Genomic DNA, 25927 nt, shown 5'->3' on the forward strand with positions numbered 1-25927 from the left:
AGGCTCCTGGGAAATGGGCAAAGAATCAAGGGTAATCAGTTCCTTCCATTCCAGACAGGCACACAAAAAATGGAGTACTTTTCCCTCTTTTTCAAAGGAACGCTTCTTCCTGGTTGAAGATTGAGAAGACTGGAGTTTTTTCTAGCCTATTCAGGCAGGCCAAACATCAAAACAAATGTTATTTGTCACATGCGCCAAATACAACAGCTGTAGACCTTACAGTGAAATGCTTACTTACAAGCCCTTAACCAACAATGCAGTTTTAAGAAAAATACCTAAAAGATATATAAATAAAAGTAAAATAACTAAAGAGCAGCAGTAAATTAACAATAGCAAGGCTATAAACAGGGAGTACCAGTACAGAGTCAATATGCGGGGGTTAGTTGAGGTAATTGAGGTAATATGTACATGTAGATAGAGTTATTAAAGTGGCTATGCATAGGTAATAACAGAGAGTAGCAGCAGAGCAAAAGAGGGGGGGGGGGCAGTGCAAATAGTCTGGGTAGTCATTTGATTAGATGTTCAGGAGTCTCATGGCTTGGGGGTAGAAGCTGTTTAGAAGCCTCTTGGACCTAGACTTGCCGTGCGGTAGAAGAGAGAACAGTCTACGACTAGGATGTCTAGAGTCTGACAATTTTTAGGGCCTTCCTCTGACACTGCCTGGTGTAGAGGTCCTGGATGGCAGGAAGCTTGACCCCAGTGATGTACTGGGCCGTACGCATTACTCTCTGTAGTGCCTTGTGGTCAGAGGCCGAGCAGTTGCCATACCAGAGACAGTGATGCAACTGTAGCACATTTTGAGGATCTGAGGACCCATGCCAAACCTTTTCAGTCGACATGTTGCACACACCTGGACCTGGTCCAGAAAGACAACAATAGTCTGAATGTAGACTAAATGAATGGGTGTGTGTGACCTATACTCCCAATTGCTGATAATATTAAAGTAATCCTTCATTCACATTACCTTAGTGATGTGAACAAAACAGCCTACATGAGTCAAAAGGAACACCAAAATATAATCGTATTACATACAGTGCTTACAGCCACCTTATCCACCAACTCTAATAGTTTTCATTCTGTTGCTATCATAAAGAAATATTGGAGTAATATTGTCTGTAGTCTACAAAATCTGGGGGGCAAAGAGACGTAGAGACAACCGTCGGCAGGAACATACCTTGAAGTGCCGGCGCTAGGACCATGCGGCGTTAATCAGGCAGATGCAGGCTCTCGGTGTGCCCCATGCGCCACAATCCTCCAAGCACTGTTTCGTGCATTGTAACCTGCATTCATAAAAGCCCTATCACCACCAAGAAGCAAAGGAGCCTCTACTGCTAGCTGCCTTTCAGTTTATTTTCCTCCTGGAAAAGTAGCCGGCAAAGCAGTCCAAGTGAACGAAAATGGCCAGAAGTGATAGGCAGAAAAGAGAGTTGAAGAGCGAATATGTGTTTTTGGACTCCGAAACGTCTATGGATCGGCAAGATTTTGATATGTCTAGATGCTCTATCAATGACGTATTCAACTCCAGAGACTGCGCTTCTTCTCCATTGAGCCAGATTGATACTTTTCTGAAAAACGTTCAAGTTTTGCTGGAAGCAGCAAGTTTTATCGAGAACGCCGAGAGGAAGGATGGAAGTAAGTTTATTTTGTGTAACGGTTTCCCCCCAGTAGTATTCAGGGAAACAAGAGTTTCATTGTCAACAGACGCGAGACAACAAAGGGCTGAGTTCATTCAACTGATCTACTTATTATTCTCATGCATTATTATGCACTCGCGCTGATATTGCACCGCACTAATAGCCTAATATTCTGAATGTAATACATGATCTATTACTTTCCCTGTAGCCTAGATTTCTGATATGATTAAGATATATTTATTTTGTTGATTGTACGTTTTTCTACCCCTAAAAAGCATCATTTGCTTTGCACCTGCTCACTGTAACAATTTCATAATTTAGCCTAAATTCCTATTTCACCACATAGGCCTATTTCACCATATAGGCCAGGCCACTGACAAAGCCGAGATTGATTAAACCCCACAATGGTTTGGGGGTGTGGGTGCACAGAACATTGCATTGGCCACTACTTTGAGATTAGATATATCTGACCACAGCATCGCAGCGCCCTCCAACTCATTTTTAGGTGACGTCATAGTGCCCCGCATCCTTCTCTGTAGCCTAAACAGCTCGATTGTTAGGGGGGAGAGATAGGCCTATTGTTCGATGTTTGCACATGTTTCAAATAGGATGCCTTTTCTCACTATTTTGACGCTAGCCTAGAGCACCTGGTTTCAGTTGTATTGCTTTATATTTATGTTCATTGTGCAATAGTTTCACAATCTGTAAATCTCAATCTCAAGATGATTTTGTTGATTAGATGCTTGCCTACATTATTCGATTTTTAAAATAAAAAATACTTTATTTTGTACACTATTTATGTATCAGGTTATTGTAAAAAGTGTAATATAATAATTAAGTTTCAAAGTTACACAACATGGATTACTATTCTCTTATTATCTAACAAATAATGAGATCTTTCGTGCAACACTTTCATCTCCTCTTTTTCCTTCCCGATTGTTGTTGCTTCCTGATACCTGCGGGTTTTCCACATGGCGCGAAACCACTTTGTGATTGGTCAAGTGCAAGTTCGCACGAGATGCCTGTCACAAGGTATCACCAATCGAGCGTCTCCTTTGCGGTGATGTAATTTGTTGCTGGGCCTGGCTTCAGTCGGCTGGTACACCCCCACTCTGGTGTTGATTCATGGGACTTGCAGTCTTTTTTTGCCAGAAATTAATGCGAGAAGAGATATGATCATCGAGAATAGCATACAGACCTGCAGTCCAGTGGACAATATTCATGTTTGATGTATTTGGTCTGGAGTGATCAGTAACCCATTCCTGCTTTTAAACCCATTATAGACCAGCTAATAACATCTTATAACAACTTAATAACATATGAGTATCAGGCTATTAGAATATGGCTTATTCATATAATTTATCTCTTTCCTTTAAATTTCCAATTAAAAGTAATTATTTCAATAACATGAAACGTTGTACGTGGACCGAACCACCTTGCAAAGTTTCATAGCAGCCATAGCATAAGGGTCATATATTCAGTGTGGAGATCAGCGTAGAGATATTGTGTAATTTAACCATTTGTACATTGTTACAACACTGTGTATATATATATATATATATATATATAATATGACATTTGTAATGTCTTTATTGTTTTGAAACTTCTGTATGTGTATTGTTTACTGTTAATTTTTATTGTTTATTTCACTTTTGTATATTATCTACCTCACTTGCTTTGGCAATGTTAACACGTTTCCCATGCCAATGAAGCCCCTTGAATTGATCTGTAGAATAAAGACTATATATCCCATAAAGCTTTGCGTCGAGACCAGCCCCCAGCTTGTGCTAGGTCTCCGCCCCTCAGCTGTGGAGCTGGGTAAACAAACTGGGAGGACTGAACACAGGCAGCAGCAGGGACTTTTCAGGCTTTGGTTGGACATTTGATGTAGTTTCTATTCATTTTATACCATTTGTAACTGTTTTTCATGAATAATTTGAATACTTTGCCACACTCGTTTTTCGATTTTTGAAACGGCTGAAAACCTGAATCACTAGGCTGCTTAGCTACCTGTGTTGCATATTAAAGCTGGGCAGATATTTTTCGACAGCGCTTTTAATTACAGAGCCAGCAAACAAAATAGCTAACAAGACGAAGACATTCATGAAGTAACGTTTTGTGTTATACTCAACGAGGACCAATTATTCCGATTTGGATCTTGAACCGCAATAGTACCTGTCTTTGAAATAGTATAACAAGTTGTAGAAAGGTTTCGCTAACATTCGCTAGCTCCAGCAGAATGACGGCAGTGCAGTTGATGAACATCCAGAGGTTATTGGAAGCGGCAGAATATCTTGATAGAAGGGAGAAAGGTATGCAAAATAAAAACACGTTACACATTTGTGGTTAGATTAGTTTAATTTGATTATGTAGGTTAATTTGTGTCGTTTCAGAGTTGTAAATCATTTGCTTGTCATGTTCGACAACTTTAAAATACACCACAGACAAATGTAGCTAGGCTATGTGAGTGTTCTGTGTGTGTGTTGATGCTGTTTTCAAGCGTCATCCCCGAAAAACAAACGATTCATTCCGTTAACGGTAGATATGTGGGTGGCATGAGTTGCCCCATATATTCAGATGACCTAGCACCAACATTGTATATATTTTTCCATTGTTTACAAAATGTTGCATGTGGTGGGGGACGGTCCAACTCGCCCTAACCACAATTTTATTTCAACAGAGTGTGAACACGGATATGCATCGACGTTTCCGTCGTCAATTCAGAACACGAACTACCAGAGGCAAAATAAATTTCGAAACAAGAAGTTCCACAATAACCATAACAGGTAAGAAAAACGTTTGTTGGTCAATAGCTTCAAGCATGCGATGCCAATGTGTTATTTTCCTGGTTATGTATGTTGATCTAAACAAATAAATTAACTGTCATTCAGTTGACTTTCTCAATAATAAGCTGAATGACCGATAATAATGCTGCCATAATGTGATATTACTCGACTGTCAGTGCAACGTTGTAGCCTAACAGCTGGTAAAACAAGCCTAGATGTGGTTGCCACAACACCACTTGAGTGTCTTAACCTACTTCTGCCCTCTGTCGCAGCATGTAAGCTCGCTTATAGAACATCGTGGCATGTTATAAGCGGGAGTTAACATATATTCAGAGAAATTGTCCAAGCATAAAATATACACGTGGAATAAAGACCGTGTAGCCTACAGAGAGTGAATGTTAGAGCACTCTTTGCTTGGGGCATGGGGTAGCACTAGCAGATCGAGCTGCTATCATCAGCTGATTGTCAAACTGATGGAGGTTAGGGACTGGGAGAAAAATGGAGATGGAAAAACAGATGAACACCACAGGGTTTAAAATTATTTTATGTACAAAACAAATCATACTTGGTTATAATATAGTCGTTATTACAGTCTTACAACTGTTTGCCATTTTACAGTGTTGAAACATGAGTTAATTCTATATGTTGCTATACTCTTCCCAAGCTATAATATTTGGTTACTTTTGTCCCCAACCTTGAAGGGAAAAAGCTCCTATTTGCTGCTGGTGTTATATGTAGGCAGGTTGGTGTTGTATGTAGGCAGGCTGGTGTTGTATGTAGGCAGGTTGGTGTTGTATGCAGGCAGGCTTGTGTTGTATGTAGCCAGGTTGGTGTTGTATGCAGGCAGGCTGGTGTTGTATGTAGGCAGGTTGGTGTTGTATGTAGGCAGGTTGGTGTTGTATGCAGGCAGGCTGGTGTTGTATGTAGGCAGGCTGGTGTTGTATGTAGGCAGACTGGTGCTGTATGTAGGCAGGCTGGTGTTGTATGTAGGCAGGCTGGTGTTGTATGTAGGCAGGCTGGTGTTGTATGCAGGCAAGCTGGTGTTGTATGCAGGCAGGCTGGTGTTGTATGTAGCCAGGTTGGTGTTGTATGTAGCCAGGTTGGTGTTGTATGTAGCCAGGTTGGTGTTGTATGTAGCCAGGTTGGTGTTGTATGTAGCCAGGTTGGTGTTATATGTAGCCAGGTTGGTGTTATATGTAGGCAGGCTGGTATTGTATGTAGGCAGGTTGGTGTTATATGTAGGCAGGCTGGTGTTATATGTAGCCAGGCTGGTGTTGTATGTAGCCAGGCTGGTGTTGTATGTAGGCAGGCTGGTGTTGTATGTAGGCAGGCTGGTGTTATATGTAGCCAGGTTGGTGTTATATATGGGCAGGTTGGTGTTATATGTAGGCAGGCTGGTGTTGTATGTAGCCAGGTTGGTGTTATATGTAGGCAGACTGGTGTTATATGTAGCCAGGCTGGTGTTGTATGTAGGCAGGCTGGTGTTATATGTAGGCAGGCTGGTGTTATATGTAGCCAGGCTGGTGTTGTATGTAGGCAGGCTGGTGTTGTATGTAGGCAGGCTGGTGTTGTATGTAGGCAGGCTGGTGTTATATGTAGGCAGGCTGGTGTTATATGTAGCCAGGCTGGTGTTGTATGTAGGCAGGCTGGTGTTGTATGTAGGCAGGCTGGTGTTATATGTAGCCGGGTTGGTGTTATATATGGGCAGGTTGGTGTTATATGTAGGCAGGCTGGTGTTGTATGTAGCCAGGTTGGTGTTATATGTAGCCAGGCTGGTGTTGTATGTAGGCAGGCTGGTGTTATATGTAGGCAGGCTGGTGTTGTATGTAGGTCCTATGTATGTGGGTCCTGTGTGGCTCAGTCGGTAGAGCATGGCGCTTACAACGCCAAGCGTCGTGGGTTCGATTCCCGCTGGGGCCACCCATATGCAAAAGTAGTGGCCCCAGCCGACTTGTAAGTCGCTTTGGACAAAAGCGTCTGCTAAATGGGATATATTATTATTATTATTATTATTGTATGTAGCCAGGTTGGTGTTATATGTAGGCAGGTTGGTGTTATATGTAGGCAGGCTGGTGTTGTATGTAGGCAGGCTGGTGTTATATGTAGCCAGGTTGGTGTTATATATGGGCAGGTTGGTGTTATATGTAGGCAGGGTTGTGTTATATGTAGGCAGGCTGGTGTTGTATGTAGCCAGGTTGGTGTTGTATGTAGGCAGGCTGGTGTTGTTTGTAGGCAGGCTTGTGCTATATGTAGCCAGGTTGGTGTTATATATGGCCAGGTTGGTGTTATATGTAGCCAGGTTGGTGTTATATGTAGCCAGGCTGGTGTTATATGTAGGCAGGCTGGTGTTGTATGTAGCCAGGTTGGTGTTATATGTAGGCAGGCTGGTGTTGTATGCAGGCACGAGCAAGGTGAATACATAGAACCTTTTAAAAGAATGTCGATGTGGCTTTATGACCCCCCCATTTATATGTGTATTCTGATTATAACTTAAATGTATATGCAGTTTAATCTAATGTATAAACGTTAGCCTGCACTTTAATGGCCAATCTATTTGAAAAATGACATTCTACAAAGAGCCTTAGACGAGATTGATACTACTGCGCGTAATGCTCTTTCAGAGGAAAATGCATTGAAGACTAGAGACTGTATAGACTATAATAGCGTAAGGTGGTGTTTTCGGGTTAAGAACATGGACCGACTATTGTCCTCTACTTATACATCCATCTTATACATCCATCATGGACAGCCAGCCATGATTCAATCCTACTGAGAGACTGAGAGCCCTTTTCATCTTAAACGTGAGAGGAATGAAAAACAGGAACCAACATTTGACTCACAGCTATAGTGTAGCCTAGTTATGCATGGCGACGATAGTGATCAGATTGGCTCCGGTGTGTGTGTGGCCAGGTAAGGCCTCCTCATTTGTAGCATGTTGAGGCTTATAGGTGATGGGCTTATCTCACTCTCTCTGTCCCTCTTTCGCCCTATACAGCAGGAACATGTTTATCTCATCTTGCAGGGTTCCTCCATTCAAGTCATCCGTATCTGTTGAGTTATAGCTACAGACATTCTGATCGCTCTCTGATAGCTGATTTGATGTGTCCTGTAACCTACTGTAGAGGGTGATTATACACTATTGTCTACTGTGTAGGCTGGTGCAGCGTTTCCCGAACTCGTTTTGTGTTGGCTAACAGTAGCCTAGGCTAACAGCAACAGTGGAAGAGGAGTCTGATGCTCACCATCGTGGAAATGATACTGTGTTGTGTATTGATCTAGGTCATGTCTGGTGGACCCTCCGTTGGTGCGTGGCGGGCTGGTTGGTGCGTGGCAGGCTGGTTGGTGCGTGGCGGGCTGGTTGGTGCGTGGCGGGCTGGTTGGTGCGTGGCGGGCTGGTTGGTGCGTGGCGGGCTGGTTGGTGCGTGGCGGGCTGGTTGGTGCGTGGCGGGCTGGTTGGTGCGTGGCGGGCTGGTTGGTGCGTGGCGGGCCGGGGATGTCACTGATTCAGACTGTTGGTCGTCAGCCGCCATTAGAACAACTCAATAGCAACAGACACAGTTTGTCTGCACCCCTTTAATAGCTCTCCATCATTTTTTTTACATGGTGGGAAATAAACTGGCAAGGGCATAAAGTTTTAACGTTGTATACGAGACGGCTTTGTACAGTTTATGAGCTGAGCTGTAAATGTTGTGGTATTTACACAAATACATGGAGTCTGGCTCCTGGCTGGCTGGTGGACTATAGGCTCTATAGATAAAAACGTTTTGGATTCATCGAGATACGCTTGTGTGTGTGGTGGGTGTATGTTGTGTGTAGCCTAACACGCAGAGCCCAGCACTGCTGTTTATTTATACCACAGAGATGCAAAATGTTTTGGGTGAGGATGACGTTTTTGTACATAATTATTTAAAGTTAGCACAGGAACTTGGTTGCATCTTGGTCTTGCTCGGCAATGATGGCAGGCTTAGCAGAGTCCGGCTTCCCTGGTCCCGAGACCCTGTTAATGAGAAATGACTGTCACGGTTCAGTTGTTAACCCAGTCTTGCATACACAATAAGCACAAGAGCAGCAGCGGTGGTAATGTATTCTAATGGAGACATATGGTCTTTTTTATTTACATCAATAATTAAACATTAAAAAAAAGGATTTGGAGTCGCTCTGAAGAGGCGCCAACTCCCAGAATCCCTTGTAACCTGGCAGTGTCTTTTTTCCTCCCATTCTGTCTTTCTCCTTCCTCTCTTCCGCACTCGTCCCTTGTTCCCTGTAGCAGGACAGTCAGCTATCCAATCAGGTCAGCCACTGCAGACAGAGGCCATTTTTTTGCGTGTGAAAATGTTGCGACTGTAATAGTCCCTCTCCAATAAAGAGAAGTGTCTATATGACCTGGGAACCAATAAATGGTTCCTCCCTGCGGCGAGTGGGTTGAGGAGCTGAGGAGGAGTTTGTTTAAAAAGACACACACTCTCATACACACACACACACTGGGCGGGCAGGCAGGCCATTTAGGCCAAGGCAGGAGGGCCTGATTATCTTCAATGTGTTGCCATACAAAGAGGCTCTTAGGGGACCAGCTGAATCACTTTGCATTATTAACACAGCACTGAGTCTGAGGCCTGGACTGACACACACACACGCCACACTCAGGCAGCCATATACATGGGGCTACATGGACTATGCACTGTTGGAGGAAGAGGAGGTTGAAGTGTGTGACGATACAGGCCCTTTGTATGGGACTTAAGCCTGGCCGGGCGTATCGACCAAACGCACAGTTCATAGTGCACACTGACTCTCAGGCACGGTCTTGGTATGGTACATCACAGTCCAGCTGGCCCGTGTGTGTGTTGTTGTTGGTTTGTACAGTACTTCTCAATTGGGATTAATTGATCAGTCCAATTCATTCTAATCAGACCAAGTCAAAGTAAGTGCAGTATGCCACCAATACACTGTCGCCCTCAACTGAATTTGTGGCTGTTTGTTAAAATAGAGGCCAATTGACCTTTGAATTGAAGCTTGTTTAATTATTGGATGTGTTGAAATGTCACAGGTCTTTGCGATGTGTTGGTTCCTTGGTTAACAAGTTCCTTTCTTGTTTTTCTGTTTGCAGGTCTACACATAATGAGTTGGAGAAGAACAGGTGAGTTGGTCTTTCATTTTCATACTTATTAGACTTAAAACAAAAAGTAAACTTGTCCAAATCTATACTGAAAAGTCCAACTAGCTCCTCAAATTGCACTGAAAGAGCACTTGCTCTTAGCTTGCCAGTTTGGAGCTTTCCACCAGGCAACTTTACCCAGCAACAGGTTATTAAAACCAACAGTAAGATTTGCCCTAGTTCCTCTTAATCTAAGGACATTCCCTTCCTCTCTCCTATACTCCGCCCTCTCTCTCTCTCTCTCTCTCTCTGCTCTCTCTCTCTCTCTCTCTGTGTTGTCTCTATCTCTGCCCTTTCTCTCTCTCAATCTCTATGCCCTCTCTCTTCTGCCCTCCCTCCCCTCTCTCTCTCTGCCCCCTCTCTCTCTCTGCCCCCTCTCTTCTCTCCCTCCTCTCTCTATGTTGAGTCTCCACTGTACAGTACATTGGGTTCACTACTCTACAGTACATTGGGTTATGCAATGGGGCCATTGCTAAGGGCTTTGAGTTACACAGTTACAGCTAGGCAGGGCAGGGTAGGGTGCAAGCACAGCAGACTGGGCCTGAAACCAGAGGCATTTTCAGCGTCTCAAATGGCACCCTATTCCCTATAAAGTGTAATACTTTTCATCCGGCCCCATAGGGCACTATATAGGGAATATGGTACAATTTAGTCCCTTGTCAAAACTAGTGCACTGCTGAGTAAATAGGGTGCCATTTCAGACACACCCGGGGTTTCATGGTTGCTTTGTACAGACAGAACACAGTGGATCCTTAGAAGCCCTTATCAGATTTGGAGTTCAGCCGCCCACTTTGGAGGGTTTAGGCTTCATCAATCGCCTGGCAGGAGAGGAAGGTCTGGAAGGGTTCACCTGGAAACCATCAATAATACGAGGCGAGGCTGCGGAGGATTTCTAGTAAAATCAAGCCCACTCATCTCATAATGTAGCCACAAGCAATCCATTTAATTACATACCACCTCCTTATTTATTTTGTGACTTTTCTAAATGACAGGGACATTGGGAGAGGAGATGTGTTGGATGACCAACTAACTAGTTAAACAGACATGGTTATGATGTCATATCATCTCATGACTGTCCTGTGTTCTTGTGATACCATGCCATCCTACCATCCTGCCACAGAGACTGGTTCTGGCAGATAGTGCCCACATGGCTTTGCATTGTCAGTGCTGATGCAGCGTGTGGCTCTGTGTGGGTTGTGGCCGAGATAAGTGATGAGGAGACGTACAGATGTAGGATCTTCATTTGAGCCAGTTCGCTACAGCAGGAAAATAATCCTGCAGCAACTGAAAATGTGAATGAATATGTGGATTATAATTAATGGATGTTTTTGTAAGGGAAATCAAGTCTGAAATGTCAAAGTGGAAATTACAAACTTCAGAAGCCTTTTTAAACCTCAAATACACTACGAGTAAATAAATAAATAAAAATAAATACAAAAGGGAAGATCTCCTACGACAGGGTGATCAAATTAAGCTCCTACATCTGTAGGCTTTTACCGGTGTAACTAAGTGATGTGCTTGCCTAGCTGGTTTGGAACATCCCCTGCTCAGTGCAGTATGCTAAAACAGCACTGTAGCAGCCAAGTGCATCTGCTAGTTGCTGTTGGCAAGGTCTTCAACCTACCACATGACATTCAGACCTAGGCCACAGTGAGTGGTGTTGTTGCAGGGTAGATTAAGCCTAAAACAAATCAATATTAAATGAGAGAAATTAGTTTCATTCATGGAGCAATCGTAAACCGGCCCTTTAAGAAAAAACATGAAAAACTCTGAATATAACTTCTAATCCCTATATTTGCATGCTGTAAGCAAATTTAACGTACTTTATATGTCACGGGCCTAATAAGCCCGTTTGGCAGTGAATTGTCCAAGCCAGCCGCGCTGCACTCTGGATTCTGGCATGGAACACTCACCAGTTCCATTTTGTCAAGTTTATCAAACGGACTAGTTCCATTCCATTCTTCTTGCTACCGCAGCAGATCCGTGAGGTGATAACCCTGTAGTGAGAGAGCCGTGCGGCAGACAGAGATGACAGGGTAGGAGATGAAAGGGACCTGAAACCCAGAAACCACATTCCAGATGCTCACATACTGTAGCAACAGCCTCCACCGCCACCAGACTAGATAACGCCTCGGTTTCACCTTCTTTGATTATTTAGCGGCCTCTTATAAACCAGTTTCGCTCATACATGCAGACGTGAAATTATAGACTACTGCATTAGAGCCCGAGTTTAAACTGGTTGGTTTAGCTGGTTTGTTAGGGTATGCTGGGTGCTTCCCAAAACGTCAGTTAACATTACACAAAACAAATAATACCTAAGACAATTTATAAACTGGGTGGTTTGAGCCCTGAGTACTGATTTGCTGAAAGCCGAGGTACATTTGAAGTCGGAAGTTTACATACTCTTAGGTTGGAGTTATTTACACTCGTTTTTCAACAACTCCACAAATTTTTGTTAACAAACTATAGTTTTGGCAAGTCGGTTAGGACATCTACTTTGAACATGACACAAGTTCATCTCTACAAACAATAGTACGCAAGTATAAACACCCTGGGAACACGCAGCCAGTATACCGCTCAGGAAGGAGACGCGTTCTGTCTCCTAGAGATGAATGTACTTTGGTGTGAAAAGTGCAAATCAATCCCAGAACAGCAGCAAAGGACCTTGTGAAGATGCTGGAGGAAACAGGTACAAAAGTATCTATATCCACAGTAAAACAAGTCCTATATTGACATAACCTGAAAGGCCGCTCACCAAGGAAGAAGCCACTTGCAAGCCAAAGAACACCATCCCAACTGTGAAGCATGGCGGTGGCAGCATCATGTTGTGGGGGTGCTTTGCTGCAGGAGGGACTGGAGCACTTCACAAAATAGATAGCATTATGAGGGAAGAAAATGATGTGGATATATTGAAGCAACATCTTAAGACATCAGTCAGGAAGTTAAAGCTTGGTTGCAAATGGGTCTTCCAAATGGACAATGACCCCAAGCATACTTCCAAAGTTGTGGCCAAATGGTTTAAGGACAGCAAAGTCAAGGTATTGGAGTGGCCATCACAAAGCCCTGAACTCAATCCTATAGAACATTTTTGGGCAGAACTGAAAGCGCGTGTGCGAGCAAGGAGGCCTACAAACCTGACTCAGTTACACCAGCTCTGTCAGGAGGAATGGGCCAAAATTCACCCAACTTATTGTGGGAAGCTTGTGGAAGGCTACCCAAAACGTTTGACCTAAGTTAAACAATTTAAAGGCAATGCTACCAAATACTGATTGAGTGTATGTAAACTTCTGACCCACTGGGAATGTGTTGAAAGAAATAAAAGCTGAAATAAATCATTCTCTCTACTATTATTCTTACATTTCACATTCTTAAAATAAAGTGGTGATCCTAACTTAGTTTTTGCTGTTCTAATTCCATTGGTAACCAGTTTATAGTAGCAATAAGGCATCTCAGGTGTGCCACGACTAAGGGCTGTATTGTCCATATACCACACCGCCTCAGGCCTAATTGCTTAATTATACCATTTGATTGTTTCTTTGTGGGGTGCTTCCTTGCAAGAGTAGTATGTCAGTTAGCATTTTGCTTACCAAATAGCCCAGCCCCTAATGCACCAGTTAGTATTCTACTCACTAAACCCTACCATTAGCTTGTTTGCTATGCGTGATGCTAGGCTAATTATTGTATGTACGGTATACATGCTGCTAGTGAGGGATTCAATGACAGTAGTCCCTATTGAACCAGCTGTGTGTTCACCTGGCCATGTTGTTTAATGATGTCTCTGTTTATGGGTAATCAAGAGGGCCAGGCTTTTACTCTGGGACATAAATCTAGAGATGCCGTCTCTCTCACCCCTCCCTATTCATTTCATATTGTGTATTAGGCCAATAATACACCAGACAATAATAAAAACTCCCTAAATGATATTGGTGCTGGTGGTTGGGTGGCGCTGATGAAATGATATTTAGTTTTTACCCTCTACGCTTTATGACAACGGCTTGTGCAAACAGACTCTCTCTTACACGCCTTTCAGCAAACAGATGTTTGTGGTATATTAAGGGTACAATCTGCAATATTTACTGCAGTTCAATTGCCATTTCAATTACCCACTACCCAATTACCCACTACCCAATTACCCACTACCCATTGATTCTTGAAGTGGTCAGGGCCTCCATAGGAGTTCAGGGTTGTCCCTTTGCACTCATCTTTTCCCCATTGCGTCTGTCTGTCTGTCTGTCTGTATGTCTGTCTGCCTGTCTGTCTGTCTGTCCGTCCTTTGGTGGCATCCTGTCTGGTAAGGATGTGCATCGTTCCCTTTCAAAGTGAATCGATACGTATCTAGATACATCGGCTCTGATACAGGAATTATATGTTTTATTTGTTGCGATTGGGATTGATGAGAGAACAATACGATACACCAACATTTTCCATTCTAAATTCAAATCTGCTGCTGATGGAGCCCATAAGCTGAGCCTGTCTGAGCTGGGTGTGTGTGTGTGTACGTGTGTGTGTGTGTATGTGTGTGTGTAAATTATGTATGTCTATGGTGTATACTATGTAGGCCTCTGATCTGAACCATAAGGGAGACTAGGCGTCTACCACCCCACTATCAGATTAGGGGGGTAATGTGTTTTTGTACCGTCACTGTGTTTGAGCCAGTAATGTCAAATCTCCAAATCCAATGGTTTTTACCGCTTGGACGTTTTTAAGTGAGCTTCTTTTCTCCTTCTGCAGATAAGTGTTGTGTCTCCGGTAACTTGCTTCTATTCTGGTTAAACAGAACTTTCAACAGTGCATAGATAACAATAACCTAGCAAATTCCACAGGTTGTCACGCAACTAATAAAGCCTAATGTTTGCGCAAGATCAGCTGCCTAGTTGGCGCTGGTCAGCACTCCAAGCTGGGCACAGTGAGCAATTTGACTAGGCTTGGTTGTTCTGCATGAAAAATAACTTGTAGGTCAATGACTGTCAACACAGTAACAGGCTCAGTTTGACACTGAAGGAGAGGACGCATCAGTTGTCACAAAATATGAGAGGTATTTTCAGAAGATAAAAACTAATATGAGCAGAACATTGTAGAGAACCGGCAATTCGTTACGTTTGAATACATTTTCTGACCGATGAATGCTACATTTGAATCGGTTCTGAATCAGCTACAGTCTTATCTTAATCATTTGAATCAGTCTTATCTTAATCATTTGAATGGGGAACGATGCGTATCGGTGACTTGTTACATCCCTACTGCCTGGTGTTTGTTTTGGCTGGCCGACAGTCTGATGAGAATGTCCATGGCTCATTACCAGGGGGCATTTGGAATGGTGTGGGACAGAACGACGGCTGCTTCTGTTGTCACTCAAAACATTTCTTTGTGTCTGCATTTCTTTGTGTCTGCTCGTGTTATATATTGGATAGCATGCATGTGATGTTCTGAACAATGCTGATGAAGCTTCTAATATAAAACTGTATGCCATGGCATTGTTGAATACTCGTTTCTGATTGGCTTGAAGGGCATTCTAGAGTGTGCATTATTCCCCTACAACACACAGTATATCAGCATGGTGGTATGTAATGGCTTTAGTTCATTCTTACATGTTCTATGTTTGAGCTCACATTGAAAACATTATTGGCAATGTTGAATTCGATTTTCGTAATAGCAAGCTAGGACTAATGGTTTGGTTAGTGTAATTACCAAGTCTTATTTGTTTGGTTACCAAGGCAACTACTGTAGCTATCTAGTTAACTAAGCTACTTCAGTGGAGGTTAAACACATTTCTACATACAAATACAAATGAACACATTTGTAGCTGCAATTGTGTTAATTTTAGCCATGGTATAAAAGAGGTTGTCAACTCTGGGTTCTGTGCGTCCTCTGGAAAAGAATGCAACTCCGTAAACGGGTAGTTTCACTCCGTCGGCGCGTAATGGAACACACCTTCCACGTCGTTCATTATTTCCCATTGGACGCATTGCCCCTCATTGATTATCCCTTATGTGTTGCATTCAATTGAACATAAGTTCAGAAGAACCTCATGTCTTCTCTCAGCTGAGTATTCAGAATGACTTTAGGGGAGCACAATAAGACAATGAGGCACAAGTCGTGACTTTACATTGACAGCTGTTTTTGTCTTTTGGCCCAGGCTTTAGTACTCTCACGTGCTCAGGCCTACATCCTTCATGGCGTGTGAGAGCATAGTTTGCCCCAATTCTCCTCCAACCATAGCAACAACAATACCCACCCTCCCTGTTGTCAGGCCTTGCAGCCAGGCCCAAACTGGCCCTAGTTGGGCTTCATCCCAAATGGCAACATATTCCCTATATAGGGCACCACCTTTGACCAGTACCCTATCGGCTCTGGTCTAAAGCAGTGCACTAAATAAGGAATAGCATGCGATTTGGGACCTATTTGTTCCTAGCCAACCAACATGATGCCTTGTAAGCTTTTCTTGGCTCAGAAAAGCAGCTTACGGGACTTGATCTTTGGTTTGGCGAGCACAGCAGAGTCAGAGTGGAGCACAGCAGAGTCATGGTGGAGCACAGCAGAGTCGGGGTGGAGCACAGCAGAGTCAGAGTGGAGCACAGCAGAGTCATGGTGGAGCACAGCAGAGTCATGGTGGAGCACAGCAGAGTCAGAGTGGAGCACAGCAGAGTCATGGTGGAGCACAGCAGAGTCATGGTGGAGCACAGCAGAGTCAGAGTGGAGCACAGCAGAGTCAGAGTGGAGCACAGCAGAGTCGGGGTGGAGCACAGCAGAGTCGGGGTGGAGCACAGCAGAGTCGGGGTGGAGCACAGCAGAGTCGGGGTGGAGCACAGCAGAGTCGGGGTGGAGCACAGCAGAGTCGGGGTGGAGCACAGCAGAGTCGGGGTGGAGCACAGCAGAGTCGGGGTGGAGCACAGCAGAGTCGGGGTGGAGCACAGCAGAGTCGGGGTGGAGCACAGCAGAGTCGGGGTGGAGCACAGCAGAGTCGGGGTGGAGCACAGCAGAGTCGGGGTGGAGCACAGCAGAGTCGGGGTGGAGCACAGCAGAGTCAGGGTGGAGCACAGCAGAGTCAGGGTGGAGCACAGCAGAGTCAGGGTGGAGCAGGTGCTGGGGGCTGGAGCACTTTCCCCTCTAGTCAGCCAGAGCCGCTACGCTAGGCGAGGCTATTCTAACCGCTAACTTCCGGGTTTGGTAAAAGAGTTCATTAGGCATTTCTAGCCGTTAGCATTAGCAAAGCTAGCAAAGTTATATTCTGTTATAGGAGTTAGTTAGCGGTTAGCATAGTGTAGCGTTAGCTGATCTGGCTGTCAGAGTGTGCAGGGTGAATAGAGACAGAGAACACCTGTCTCACGAAGGGCCTGACTCTGAATGACACATATTTAGCCAATCGTGTGCACTTATCCACTCACATACACAAACCTAGATGTACTGTGTCCACACAGTCCTACATCAGCTCATTACACACACACACACTCCGTGGAGGAGACACAGGAGAATCTCTAGGTCATCCTCGTTACGCACGTCTTTCTGACTGCCCTACATTCTCCCTCTGCTGAGTCGCTCTGTAAGAGCACGCTGGTTTAGTGACACACACACACACACACCCTCCAGCTGGATTAGGTGCAGGACACTCGTCCTTTCTTACCTGACCTTTGACTCCGGATATCTTTTCACCTCCTTGTTGTGCCCTTACACAGGGGATGTTTGTGTTTATACAGGATATTTGCATTAGCACGTACAGCATTCCAAGATGTGCAGGATACGGGAGGGCCAGTTTGTTTCGGGATTACACACTGATGTTTGTTTAGGAGGATAGAAATAGAAACGTGTGTTGATTGTTTTTGGAATATCTCCCTGATAAGTCTGTAAAAAGCTTTCAAATGACACAAATTGATACCGACAGTGCTTTCAATCAAATCAACATCTCTCCCTCTTTCGCCTTTTACCACAACTGATACCTTATGTGGTGGCATTTTAACAAGCACCCCGTAACGATCGTGGGTCACGCTTCTTGACAATCCAAACCCACATCCCAAGGGGCTGTTTAGTTGGAGTGTTCCAGGACGGAATGCACTAATGTTCCGTCCTCTCCGCTACTGCTGCTGCTAGTCTAGATTTGTGTCCCAACTGGCACCCTATTCCCTATGGGCCTTGGTCAAAAGTAGTGCACTGCATAGGGAATCGGGTGCTATTTGGGACGCACACTAGAGAAGCGTGTCAGTCGGTTAGCATTCCAGCTAACCAAATCATCCAACGTTAAAGGAAGAACTAGAAGCCTGTTGGAAATGAACCACCTCAATAAATCTGTCTGGGGTCTATATTTAGACAGCTAGAGGGGAAACTGCTCCGTTTCCACCAATCATGGATTTTTAAGGATTGTTGCCCTCCAATCAAAATGCGGTATCTTCTGACGCCATCATATCCTTCCTGGATGGTTTGCGTGGGCGGTGGAGTGTCATTGTTTACAGTTAGTGGTCCGGAACAGGGACAGAGCTAGCTTATAGGGTCCTGGGTTGGTGAACTACTGTATCTAGACTCTGTTACAAGGCAGGGTTAAGTGGATATGCTTTTAGGCTTTGAGGCGGGGGTGGAGAGACAGCTGTGTGTGTGTGTGTGTACAGTATTAGCATAAACCAGAGCAGCGTGAGATGAGAGAGGATAGCAGGGATAGCAGAAGGACAGTTGTGCCCCAGAAGCCAACATCTGGTTGGTTGGATGTCGGAGGGATCTCCCTTGGTTTTATCTGTTCCAGCCCAAAGCGGTGTTTTAGGACAGTAAAGCCTTCTGGGTATTGGAGTTTAATCTAAAGCTCCTCTGACCTCAGGTCACTATAGAAGGGGGGATGGAGGCATGGGAAGATAGGGAGGCATGGGATGAGAAGGAGGGATGGATGGGGAGTGATAGAGAAGAGAAAGAGATGAATGGATGGAAGAAGGGGAAGCAGGGAACAATAAATGAAGGGATACGGGTCACCGTGGAGATTGAGATTGAGGAGGGATTGCCACACTTCTTGTTTTGAGTAGTAGAGGGTTTGTGGATGCCAGAATCACATGGGTCTGCTCTCTCTCGCTCTCCCGTCCCTCCCCATCTCTCCACCCCTCCATCCCTCTCTCCAGTGGACCAGATTAAAAGCTACAGAGCAGAGTGATATTAGGCATGTGTGAACTAATCCATGTGTGTTAGTGATGGGCTTCAGCTCCAGCCCCTTAGTCCCAGTCTCACTGGGGCCCTGCCTGCTATAACCTCCTGGACACTGCACAGCTGGCATAGCCTGCAGAACCCCCTCCTCTACCTCTAGTCATCCCCCACTCTGACTATTTCTAACTCTCGCGCTCTCTCAATGCAAAAGGCCAAAGCAAGCGACATAGACAATAGACAAGTATCTCTCTCTTTCACCTGCCTACTTTTCTCTCTTTCTTCAAGCTCTCTCTTTCTCTTTCACTCACTTGGTTTTTAGTTTTTACTGTACACCAGCTCTCTATCCCTTACATTTCACCCCCCTCTTCTCTCGTAATGTTTCCTTCTCATCCCTCCCTCTCCGTGTTGCTCTGTTGCCATGCGTCATTGCAGATTCCTCTCTGTGGTTTGGCAGGGGTTCAGTGAGCAGGCGTGACGTGAGGTGGAACAGACTACGGTGTATATCTGCCCGACAATTATCCTACAATTGGATTTATTTACCAACCAACCCTCTTCTGTGCGAGTGAGTGATGTGGTGCGGGGTTCCCGGATATTCCAGGTGTCCCGTGTTGATTCAACCCAGTGGTTTTGAGCGCAGTTCCACTGTGGCTCCAGACTAAAAAACCCAGTGGTTGTCGGGACGGATCCACAGGATGTGCTGCTCTCGACCAGCCAATCAAATCTCAAAGGAATGAAGAAAGGGAATGATTGATAGCCAAAAGAGAGAGAGAGAGAGACACACACACACACACACTGAATACCACCATACCCACACACTCAAAGTGATAAATCCCACCTCCACAGAATAGCTATATTCCCAATGTTTCTCTGTCATTCCGACATGGAATTTGGGTCACCATCTGACTTAATTCCGAGAGGGAATTCCGACTCCCGAGACTTACTAATCAGCCTCTCAGATCCCCAGTGAGTGTAGTAGGCTGTTACACACTTCTACAGTGAACACATTCCACATTCCTTTCATTCTTCAGTGCTGTTTGTTACATATATAACAATTGCCTGTCAGTGAAGAGCTCAAAAGGACGATTGTCCTCTAAGGACGTCCCCGACTCAGAAGACAGCGAAGGAGGGATCTCTCTCTTTCTCTCATTTACTATGTACCAGTCTAAGAGTCCCAGATAGTCAGCTAGACAGGCTTCATGTCCTTGTGTTTGTTGTCTTTTGTCCTATTGGCTTAATGAGGGTTTTCACTATACAAGGATGTTGTCTATGTTATCTCGACCGCGAAGAGCTGGAGCACTCTGTCTTTAGTAGCCCAGCTAACGACGCAACGTTCCATACATTTCTGTAGGCTTCAGATGCTAGTTTCTGGGCAGATTACACAGAGACGGACTAGTTAGATCTTTAATGACGGTCTCTCCCCCCTCTCTCTCTCTCTTTCTCCATCTCTTTTTTCCCCCCTCTCTGTTTCTCCCCACCTCTCCCTCCCCCACTACTTATTGTATGCCCCCCCCCTTCTCTCTCCCTACGTCCATCCCTCTCTCCCATCTGTCTATATTTTATAATAGATAACAGTAAAGTGGCCTCCAGTCCTTTAGTGTAAAGAAGCCATTGGCAGGACAGGGGTGTGTGTGTGTGCGTGTCCAGAAACGTGGCAGATCACGATGTCACCACTGGGTAAGATATTACAGTCCACCGCTCGCCAGGAATATCAATGTATTTCTTTTATTACATTCACGTCTTAGCTGTCGCTCGGATTTACATCCAATTTGCTTTGAGGGGGACAGTGACACTTCCTATTGTCCTATGGGAAGGTGGCTCTGTGTCGATCAGCTGTATGATCTGGCATTGGCATAGAATAAGTAGCCTTTTACTAAGGAATCAAATAGGGAATCGCAAAGTAATGAATTGAATCAAATAGATCATAACATGTTAATTTTGCTCTTTGATGATCATGGCAGTATGGTTCTTTAGGACATTCTGTTCCATTTAGAAAACCACGTGTTTGCTACAAATAAAACATTTTATAAACTGGGTGGTTCGAGCACTGACTGCTGATTGGCTGACAGCTGTGGTATATCAGACCGTATACCACAGGTATGACAAAACATGTATTTTTACTGCTCTAATTACGTTGGTAACCAGTTTATAATAGCAATAAGGCACCTCGTGAGTTTGTGTTATATGGCCAGTATACCACAGCTAAGGGCTGTGTCCACGTTGCATCGTGGATAAGGACATCCCTTAGCCGTGGTATATTGGCCATATAACACACCTCATTGCTTATTAGCATTGCGTAAATAGAGCATTGGAAAAGGTCAATCTAGTACAGAACCTCGACGTGGCATTGACTGACTCTTCCTGGTGTGGTCGTCCTATGGGAAGGCGGTGATATGTTGAGATGAAGGTGCTTTTGGGAGTTAACCATGTGGGGGCTTCAAAACAAAGACTAAGTGGGAGTTAACCATGTGGGGGCTTCAAAACAAAGACTAAGTGGGAGTTAACCATGTGTTTTAAGCATGCAGAACAAACCGTCCATTAGGCTACGTGACCTGTTGAGTCAGTTAGTTGGTCAGGTGCTGCTGGCACAACATGTGACCTGCACCATAGCAGTCACCACGTGACAGCACAGTGAGCAGTCGGCCTAAATGAAAGAGAAAGAGAACAACACACACACACACTGAACCACACAGGGCATCCTTACCAGAAAAACAACATCGCCATTGTGTTGGTAGCGTGATTCAACATTGGAGCCTGTGTTCGTGTGCTTGTGTGTGTGTGTGTGTGTGTTTGTGACTATGATACAGTAAGCTATCTTAGTTGTGTGTTTTTATAAGACGGGTGGGCGTGCACGTGACACAGAGCAGGGTTCATGTACTCACACGGCTGCATGTATGTAATATTTATGTAACATGTATGTGGGCTGTGAAGAGTGACTGCTACATGCATATTGCATTTCACCATCTGCAAAATGTACGTGGGGGGGGTGGATCAACGCTCTGCATGTTTGGCCCATATATTCATTCCAGATTATTCCATATGATCTACAGGGGCGTAAAGCGATTTCCCAAGAGAACACAGCTAAGCCAACATGCCCTGTTTGATATTTTTTTGCTTAAATTATAGATTTAACCTACACTTGAGTGTACAAAACATTAGGAACAGCTGCTCTTTCCATGACAGACTGACCAGGTGAAAGCTATGATCCCCTATTGATGTCACTTGTTAAATCCCCTTCAATCAGTGTAGATGAAGGGGAGGAGACGGGTTAAAGAAGGACTGTTAAGCCTTCAGACATGGATTGTTTTTATTGATTTACTTTTCTGCTCTTTTACACACCAGTATCTCTACTTGCACATGACCATCTGATCATCTTTCACTCCAGTGTTAATCTGCTAAATTGTAATTATTCGCTCCTATGGCCTATTTATTGTCTACCTCCTCATGCCTTTTGCACACAATGTATATAGACTCTTTTTTTTCTACTGTGTTATTGACTTGTTTATTGTTTACTCCATGTGTAACTCTGTGTTGTCTGTTCACACTGCTATGCTTTATCTTGGCCAGGTCGCAGTTGTAAATGAGAACTTGTTCTCAACTAGCCTACCTGGTTAAATAAAGGTGGAAAAAATAAATAACATTGTGTGTGTGTGCCATTCAGAGGGCGAATGGGCAAGACAAAATATTTAAGTGTCTTTGAACGGGGTACTGTATGGTAGCAGGTGCCAGGCACACCGGTTTGAGTGCGTCAACTGCAACGCTGCTGGGTTTTTCACACTCAACAGTTTCCTGTGTATCAAGAATGGTCCTCCACCCACGGAACATCCAGCCAACCTGACACATGGAACGCTTTCCACACCTTGCAGAGTCCATGCTTCAACGAATTCGGAGGGTTCTGAGGGCAAAACGGAGGGTGCAACTCAATATCAGGAAGGTGTTCCTTGTGTTTTGTACACTCAGTGTATGTTTAAAAAAATGTCCTCTTCATTGAAATCATACAGAACGTCTGTGTGTGTTTGGTGTGTATAGCTCTCAATTTTACTGCTCAGTAAAATACATAATAGTTCCAATCTATTTGGATTTAGGCTGTGGCTCTGGGCCCTCAGATAAGGCTGGACGAAGCTGGAAAGAAAGAAGTGGTGGATTTTATTATCCTTCCTATCCCTGGAAAGAGGCATGGTGATATTGGTCAGCGTCATGCTAACAAGAGAACATGTTCATAATGATTGTGGCTGCATCCCAAATGGCACCCTGTTCCCAAGTTGTGCACTTCTTTTGACCAGGGCCAATCAAGGTTCTGGCCAAAAGTTGTGCCCTATGTAGGGAATAGGGTGCCATTTAGGGCGTAGTTCATAATGACCATGATGTCTCCATTTCCTGACTGCCTTGTCGGCTTGGAGATTTACCACCGCGCTCCCACAAGGATCTGGAATAGTATAATATCCTGGGATGCGTGCCAAATGGCGCCCTGTTCACTACATAGTGCATGACTTTTGACCAGGCGCTGGTCAAAAGTAGTGCACCGTGTAGGGAATAGGGTGCCATTTGGGATGCCTGCAGCCTATGTGAAGGATCTGTAATTAGTTTAATATCTATGTGAAGGCTCACTTGTCAGCTCGCTACATACATAACTAGGTCATATGGGAGGTGGGGTTGAGGGTGTGGGGCAGAGTAGCAATGTGATCTGTGTTGATTAATCAGGAATGGGTGTTTTAATGTCATTACCCTCTTCATAGGCCTACATCATTGAAATTGATCTACCGCCAAACCAATATATTTTTTTACAACTTTTCCTGATGTTCTATACCGTCCTGATCACATCCTTCAAATATATGGCGTTCTGTCTGTAGGGTCTGAACGGTCCCTTTAAGAACATATGTAATGTATATCAGACATCTTGGATGGCCCGTGCCGTCAAGTCATGCATTATTTAAGACTTGTTCAAAAGTTCCAGGAAATGTAGGCCAGCTATAGTGTAAAGCTCCTTTATCTCTCTGCCTCGTGTGTTCCACGAAATACTGTCGAACTAGCAGGACTTGATGTCCTCAGCCAGATCAGTGTTTTACCCATGGGAAAAAATCTATTTCTAAAATAAGCTCTTTCTTTTTTAGGTTTGGGGTTATTAGACTACACCTTGGCTCTAGGTTTTCCCTGGGTTTGTTTCTCAAACAAACCCACCTTTAATTAGCCTTATCTGCAAAACATTACAGAAGCTACTATTTAAGCTACTCTGTTAAACTGGGAGACAGCATCCTGTGTTAATGTGATGCTGCAAGCCACAGACCATAATGAAACAGTCTACACAAAGACCACTCACATCTACCCTCTAACCTCACAAAGACCTCTCACTACCTCTAAAACAGCAGTTACCTCACAAACATAATGTAACAGTCTGTATAAAGACCTCTCACTACCTCCACTACAGCCTCTGTAGCTGCAGGAGGTGACGGTTGAAAAGAGCAGTGTTAAAAACACCAACCACAATAAAGGCTTGCTGCCTGTCTGTGTGCACAGCTGAGCCATCCTTTCAACTCTCTTTTCAACCTCTCTTCAAACCATTTTTCAACATCTTGTCGGGGAGTTTTTTATTTTTATTTCCTTTCAAACTCTCTCTTGATCTGATGAAACAGAAAGAGAGAAGAGTAAACGAGGAACCTGTGGAGGGATGAATAGAGAGAGAGGAGGAGTGCGTAGGCCAAGAGCCGTGAGCAGTGCTTGGGGCGATTCTGCTGGGTTACGAAGGAGGGTTTTGAAGTGCGGATGGCCTTTTTTCACTGAAGGGTTAGCCCTTATGTTGGAGGCAGGCTAGAATTGAGGGAAAGGAGAGGTGGAGGTTAGAGAGCGTGGAAGACCATCTCTCCACACAATTTGTTTATTTGTACCATCATCATGCAATCAGCGTCACAAACTACAACATTACGCATCCATTTACCTTTGTTGTTATTCAAAATCTTAGCTTTGATTTCCTGTGTGTGAGTTCTGAGGACTTCGCGGTAGCATCTGCATGCTATTAGCACGCATTGTGTAATCTGCATGATGCAGATGGGATCCCCATACACGTAAAGCTAATGCTAGGTAATGCTATTCATGGGATGACCCGGAGAACAGGGCTCTTTGGCAGGCTAACGTGAGCACACGTTCTAGGCTATCAATAGCTAAAGCAACAAGGCTCATTGGCGGGCTAACGCTAGCAAGCGCTAGGCTATTCATAAGGAGTGGCGCTAATGCCATCCAACCCCCTGCAGTGCTAAATTAGCTTAGCAGGTTATCTATACCCAGCACACTACTAACACTGAGGTTAGCGTCCTGGCATGATCCTTCCAGTAGCTAACTCTGGTGTGTGTGGTGTTGCAGTGTCCTACCACAGCAAATTAAATCCAATGCCATTTATGTAACGAGATAGGCCTAGCAGGGTTGGGGTTAATTCCATTGCATTCAGGAAGTAAACAGAAATTCTCATTTAAATTTTTACTCTGCATTTCAGTTTTACTTACCAGTTTGACTGAATTGAACCCAACCTTGAGACCAAGTCCCGTTACTAGGTCTATATTCCCTGTTTGCTATTTTGTCCTCAGGAGGCCCCAAAGGAGATTACAGTGCAGAATGCCTGTGTTTAAAATCCCACTTGGGTATTTAAGCCCACAAATGACTCATTCATTTTTTTAGTCACCTATTAGGGCATAAGCCCAGGTCTTTGACCCGACCGATAAACAACTTCCCAGCATGCTTTAGGGATTACCACCATTAACTCTTAAACCTAACTGGTAAATAACCACGCTTTAGAGGTTTAGGAACATTTAACCCTTGGTAGACATTGTGTATGGACAGTGACAGAATTATAGGGACATACTTCTCTATCTCGTTCTCACTCTCTATTTCGCTCTGTTTGTCTTCCCCCTTTTTCCCCCCGCCTCTGTTGATCTCTGTCTCTACCTCTGTCAATCTCTCTCTCTCTACATCTCTATTTTCTCTCTCCCTCTCTTTCTCCTTCTGCCTCTCGTGCCCCTTCTTCCTCCTCTCTCTATCTCTCTGTCCCCCCCATCTCTCTCTGGAGGAGTTGAGAGAAGAGGCAGAAGAGGGGAAGGAGAGAGATATTAACCTTAGTTACATTAACCTTGCGTGTGTAGAAATCAAGGCTGAGAAATGTGCTTTGAGAAGTCATCACATGGGTGTGGAGGTGGTTAGCTGCTGTGACTCACTATCAGAATAGGCCTACGCATTCAAACTTTATCCAGCCAAGTTCT

General features: G+C 44.4%; 1 protein-coding gene and 1 non-coding gene across 2 annotated transcripts in view; both read left to right on the forward strand.

The window, feature by feature from the left end:
• The first annotated feature begins 1269 nt into the window (after positions 1 to 1269).
• Positions 1270 to 25927, forward strand: part of mxi1 (max interactor 1, dimerization protein) — a 37394-nt gene continuing 12736 nt past the window's right edge. Inside the window, 3 exon segments of the mRNA XM_064962004.1 lie at positions 1270 to 1632; positions 4315 to 4420; positions 9525 to 9554. Of these exon segments, the coding sequence (XP_064818076.1) occupies positions 1398 to 1632; positions 4315 to 4420; positions 9525 to 9554 (371 nt within the window). The 5' untranslated portion in view covers positions 1270 to 1397.
• trnav-uac (transfer RNA valine (anticodon UAC)) lies at positions 6265 to 6340 on the forward strand. The gene has a single exon. It is a non-coding gene; the product is annotated as a tRNA-Val (tRNA).

The sequence above is a fragment of the Oncorhynchus masou genome, chromosome 5 (assembly GCF_036934945.1).
Source record: "Oncorhynchus masou masou isolate Uvic2021 chromosome 5, UVic_Omas_1.1, whole genome shotgun sequence".
Lineage (NCBI taxonomy): Eukaryota > Metazoa > Chordata > Actinopteri > Salmoniformes > Salmonidae > Oncorhynchus > Oncorhynchus masou.